The sequence below is a fragment of the Fomitiporia mediterranea genome (genome assembly GCF_000271605.1).
Source record: "Fomitiporia mediterranea MF3/22 unplaced genomic scaffold FOMMEscaffold_11, whole genome shotgun sequence".
In the NCBI taxonomy this organism is placed as follows: domain Eukaryota; kingdom Fungi; phylum Basidiomycota; class Agaricomycetes; order Hymenochaetales; family Hymenochaetaceae; genus Fomitiporia; species Fomitiporia mediterranea.
The window spans coordinates 688462-694026 of record NW_006760396.1 but is presented as its reverse complement, the minus strand read 5'-3'; the positions used below and the strand labels follow the sequence as shown (position 1 = coordinate 694026).

Below are 5565 nucleotides of genomic sequence, written 5' to 3'. Positions count from 1 at the left end.
GGATGGCCATGAATTTCTTACCATAAAGCATTAACATCAATTAACAAAAGGTATTCCTACTACATTCTCCAAAATACTTTATATTAGGAAGGTAAATAATCACAGTATTCAAGGTGCAAGCAGAACACATCCCCTTTTACCTTTATCCAGCCTTTACAAGGCAATTGCCAGGTATGCCGTCGTTCAGGCATAGGGCATATATAGAGGTACTTAACTATGCAGGAAATCTTCGGCTGAGATACAGTGCCTGTATGCTGCTGTACCCTAGACTGTTTGAGAAGCACTTCTGCCCATGTTTGGACACTCTGTACAATAGATTCAACATGTGTATATCCTGCTGACGAGCCACCGTGTGTTGCCAATAAAGACATCTGAACAATCCATATGGTGCTAGTAACAGCAGAGTCTGTCATGTCCAAGTCCACAAAAAATGCATCAAAGAGTGGATTGTTCCGAGGCGCCGGAACACAGAGACAATCTTCAATGTTGTCTGCCTCGTCTGACACTAGTTTTCCGTTTGGGAAGGTGACAGAGGCCTGCTTTCTCCTGCGATTCGGGAACAGTGTTCTTGGGCTTCCATCCAATTGGGTTTTATACACACAATGTGTATCTGTACAATATTCTAAAGGCATAGGGATCAAGCGTTGTTGAATATTGCCAGATTCTAGTAGATGGCGGGTGTAAGCTTCAAAGATCCAACCTCCTAGTGTAGAGGACTCGGGAAACATCCCAAACAGGTGGGAAAACTTCCTGGCTTGACCAATATGCAAGTGTCCAACTTTCTCCATGAATATTTCGCCTATTCGGTCGGACTTGAACTTTGGGATAAAGGTATCATTTTTGTTGGATAAGCGAGCTTCTTTGACTGGTTCGACTGAGAAGAGCCGATGGGAAATAGACTCTAGATTCGACGCCCGCTCTGTTCCTATACATGCTAGTGCATCTGTGAGCGCGTCAATAGTCGCTTTATCCAAATTGAGTGCTGCTTGATACTTTTCTTCGGCTTGTGCGAACCCGTCAAAGACGGCACTCGTAATATCACGAACAGCTTCACCATATTGATGGACTGCATCCTTTACCAGCAATTCGAACACCGTCTCCGCATTGTTCCAATTACCTTTGTCGTCCTTCGCAAACCTCATAGCGTTCCTAATAGCGTCCTCCTTCACAAAGACATTCATTCCTTTAGTAGCGTAGCTGTCAACAAGCATCGCCTTATTCTCGTCAGAATCGTCAGATTCGGTGCGGGCGGGTTTGCTTTCCTCTTGCGTGACAGTACTGAGCACAGTGCAAGCTTGCCTGCCAGCCTCCCCCTTGACGGACTTGAGTGCCTCATATAGTGTGCTCATAAACGGAGTGAATTTTTCATGCACCTTAAAACTGTAGTAAAATTAGTATTGTATTAGTTGAACTGTCAAAGTACAGACACACACCCTTGCATCATTTCATCGAGTGTCCACAGTGGCATACCCCAAACATACCCGTTGCGCTGCTTCAGCCAATGAAAATATCGCTTTGGGTTGGGCGACGCAGCCTGAATGGGAAGGATGTGGACTCCTTTCCCTGTGAGAAATTCTGGTGGCCCTTCTTCCCGTCGATCAAGATCTATCAGGCTCCAACTAAATACCCCCTTCTCGATCAAACTTGCATTCGACCTCATTGCCCGATAAACTCGACCCTCGAAAAAGAAACGTGTATCTGCCTGATAATGGAAAACTACATTTTCATACTTCATGAGGCAACATATGAGCATGTACCACAGCCAGGTTGTCTTCCCTAGTCCTTATGAGTACCAATTCATAAAGGAGGCAATGGTACACACCTGTTCCTGGCTGGCCAGAGAGAACAATGCCTTTCTCTCGATCCTCCCGCCTGAATCTAAACATTCTCTCTGTTAGACTTTGATAGAAAGGTAAAACGTATAGGCAGCCACAAGTTTCTGGGAGATTGGACAATCTGTGGTTGGGGTCATCAAGATCCTGCTTGTTTGTGGCAAGAGGGATGACAGACTTCCGGAACTCGGTGTCGAATGATTGATTGGTCCAGAAAAAATAGAAATTCCACCACTCATCCACAGGCTCAAACTGCCAACCGAAGGCACCAGGGTCTTTATGAAAGACTTTCCCTGCTTCTGTGGGAAAACATACTGGCCTCAGCTCGAGTTCTCGTTGTCCGAGCCGTTTTCTCTCGTCTAAAAGTCAATCAATTTGAGGTATGTGTGAGGACCATGTGTGGATCAGCAGCAAATTTGTCCTGACATACCGTCTGCTTCGGGGGCTTCCTTGTAACTGGCACGCGAACGTTCCCCGAGAATAGCTTCGTTTTCCCCAAGCTTTCTAATACGCCTACCTTCAAGTGTATGTAAGGATCACGTACTTGCCAACAACAAATTTGTCCTAACGTACTGCCTGCCTCAGAGGGTTCTTCAGTAGGATGCGAGCGTTTGGCCGGAACGACCGCTGCATATATAGATTAGTCAAACTTGTGAGGAACCGGCAAAACATTGTGGACGGGCAGAGAAAAGAATACGTACTTGATTCAGCCAGAGCAATGATATCTATCATGTCCTTATCCTCTGGCGTGGGTCCCTCAGGGAAATACTTGCTCAGACGACGTGCAGGCTGCATTGGATTACGCGGTGTATCTTCGCGAAGCCAATCCAAGGCACGTTCACGAAGATTCTCTGTTGGCTCAATATCTAGATTGTCAGGCTGCACGCCGACCTGCACGTAGATAATCAGTATGACAAAAAATACGATATGTTGGAGAAAGACCTTGTATAGCGTTAGCGTCGAGTGCTCCAGGGCACCTTTGTAGCTCGAATGGCCATAAATTTCTCGCCGCAAAGCATCAACATCCGCATCACACGGCATGACAAAAGGACAGGTTTCGGCATTTTTATTGTTTTTGTTTAGCAGGCAGATCACGTAACGGTGCTTGATTAGACTTGGGGAGGACATGGCGGATGATGGTGGATGAGAAACAATAGCCCCTCTCAATTCTATTTTTTTTTCGATTGAAAGTTTGCTGCGGCACAGGGATAGGATCTCGTGACCCTGTGCCGAGAAATGTAAATCAACTGATGAATTGAGATTATCAGTTGATTTTTTCCTTCTGTGGCTTGTGTAAATAATAGTTAAATACAAGTTATAAATATTTTCTAAGTAAAAGAAATTTATTTTACTTATAATTTTGTTAGATTACAGTAAAGAGACTTGGTATACTGAATATATGCACTCACTACTCTTGTTGCTTAATTATGAGAGCAGTTTTACTTAGCTCAGGCTACTTGAGTTGTATATGTAATCTTCATATTGAAAGTCCGACGAGATTCAAGAGCTCTCGAGCTCTTGAATTCGCTTGAAAAAAATGCGTCTTAAAAAGGATAAATTACATGTGCCTGACTAGGGTCTCTTACATCGACCCTTACTCTACCCTTACTAAAACTTGCCATGCTGAAAATAAATCGGCCATTTCAACAGAATTGAGAGGGGCTAATGTGCTGGCACTCAACACATCATTGGGGCCTGTGACTCTGGTGACAAAATCACGTGCACACATAGTCCTTAAACCTACACACACAGCATTTCACAATTTCTTGCTTTAAGAAATAACTTATATAATGATAAACATTATTTGTAATTAGTTTACTATTTTTGGTTACAAACTGTTTGTAACTTGTGTGATTTTTTGTTATAGAATTGTAAAATACAGAAAAAGTACTATAACTTACTTAAATCTTAATAAAATTAATTCAAATAAGTTGCTAAAATTATTTTTTAATAGTAGAAAATATTTGTTAAATTATTTTTCAATTATTTCTTTTTCTAGTCTTGTAAAAACTGAAATACATAGATTTTAGTTATTTTTCCTTGTATAATTTTTCCTAGTCTCAAATTTAAGAATATAAGCTTAAAAAACTGTTTATTCTAGTCAGATATATTAATAATTAATTTACACACTTAAACTGTTATGAGTAGATTACTTATTCTGCTTTTTTAAGAAAGAGTTAAAATGTATAAAACTAACTATTTTACTCTAGTTCTCTTTATAGTTAATAAAAAAATTAGTCTCAAACTATATTCCTAAATTAAATATAAATGTACTAGAGTAGTTTATAACAAGTTTCATGTAAATATGTTCAAAATTAAGTTTAGAACTGTTAGTATACAGTTAGGTTACAAATTTCCCTCAATAATAGAGAATACTACTTTATAAGTATTGTACTCAACAGGGTCTTACAAGGAGATCACACAAGTAGGGGTTTAGTAGACTCTACTTATTGTGTATAAGTGTTAAGTTGAGTACAACTGACAACAATGTCTTAGTGACTCTACAATAAGTAACTGAGCTTCCTTATCTGTAAATTAAAGTACTATATACTCTATACTATTAAATGTCTTGAATGTGTGTCTTAGATAACATGTCTTGAATAATATGTCTCTATAATAGTGTATATTATGTAAGATGTTTGTATAACCTGAGACATATAATACATTTGTATGATTTGAGACATATAATACATTTATTATAAGATAAATACTAACACTCCCCTTTCAAACTTTATATTAGTTGATCAGACTAATACAATGTTTAATATGTGTTTGTCTGTTATTTCAAATAATATTATTTACATTTGTAATATAAATGTTTCATTTACTTTGTGTATTAAGTCTACTATAAGTGTTATATTTGTCTAATGTGTTATGGTTCTCTACTCTTATACTCTTAGTTCTGAAGGTTCTGTACCTTTCTGTACTAGAACTCAGGACTTCTGTCTCTTGAAAGTACTGTCTATAAACTATATACAGACTGACTCTTACTACTACCCCTCCTTACTTTATTATTCTGTTCCTTTGACCACCCCTTCATTCTTTGTTCATTCTATAGTCTCTTACCCTTTGTCCATCCCTTCATTCTTTGTACCTTTATCTTTAATCTTCCTTCCTTTCATTTCTTTGTAGCTCATCATTCTTAGTAGCTTACTATTTCCTGAGTACTCTTGTATAGTTTAGTATATATAAGTATACAAGATCAGACTGGTCCTATAGTCTTAATCTTGTCTACTCTAGGTAGTTCTGTACTCTTAGACTCACTCTATATACTCTACTCTTGTCTCACTCTGTCTCTCTATGTCTGTTCTATAAGTTCTGACTATGTTTTAGTACTTACATTCTGTATTTCTGTTGTGTAGAATAGTTGTAGCCTGGGTCCCCTTACTAAGCCTTTGAGTCCCCTCTATACTGTTGCTAACATTAGATCAAAACTACTTATTACTACCCTACAACTCTCCTACATTTCAGGTATTAGTACTTACTGTTGTGTCAATCTCTTTTCTTTATCCTAACCCTTTTACATTTTTTAATTTTAAACTTTTACTACTCTTCTTTTATTCATTACCTCTTTTAGTTTAGTGTTGATTCCTTTGTAGTGTAAACATAGACCCTTCTACACTGACTGTCACCCCTACTGTCCTACTAGATTAGTAGTTATAAGTAGACCTAGCTTAATACATATAGACTTTTATCTAAGAGGCCTTTACTAACTATGTGCTCTTAGCCCTCT

General features: G+C 38.7%; 1 protein-coding gene across 1 annotated transcript; it reads right to left on the bottom strand.

The window, feature by feature from the left end:
- Positions 1–664: 664 nt before the first annotated feature.
- FOMMEDRAFT_160136 (uncharacterized protein) lies at positions 665–2873 on the bottom strand (the record flags this gene model as incomplete). Its single annotated transcript, XM_007269978.1, has 8 exons — positions 665–703; positions 780–1380; positions 1434–1776; positions 1823–2191; positions 2263–2349; positions 2406–2459; positions 2534–2723; positions 2775–2873. The coding sequence occupies 8 exons, from the start codon at positions 2871–2873 to the stop codon at positions 665–667; spliced, it is 1782 nt and encodes a 593-aa protein (XP_007270040.1).
- Between the last annotated feature and the right edge of the window lie 2692 nt (positions 2874–5565).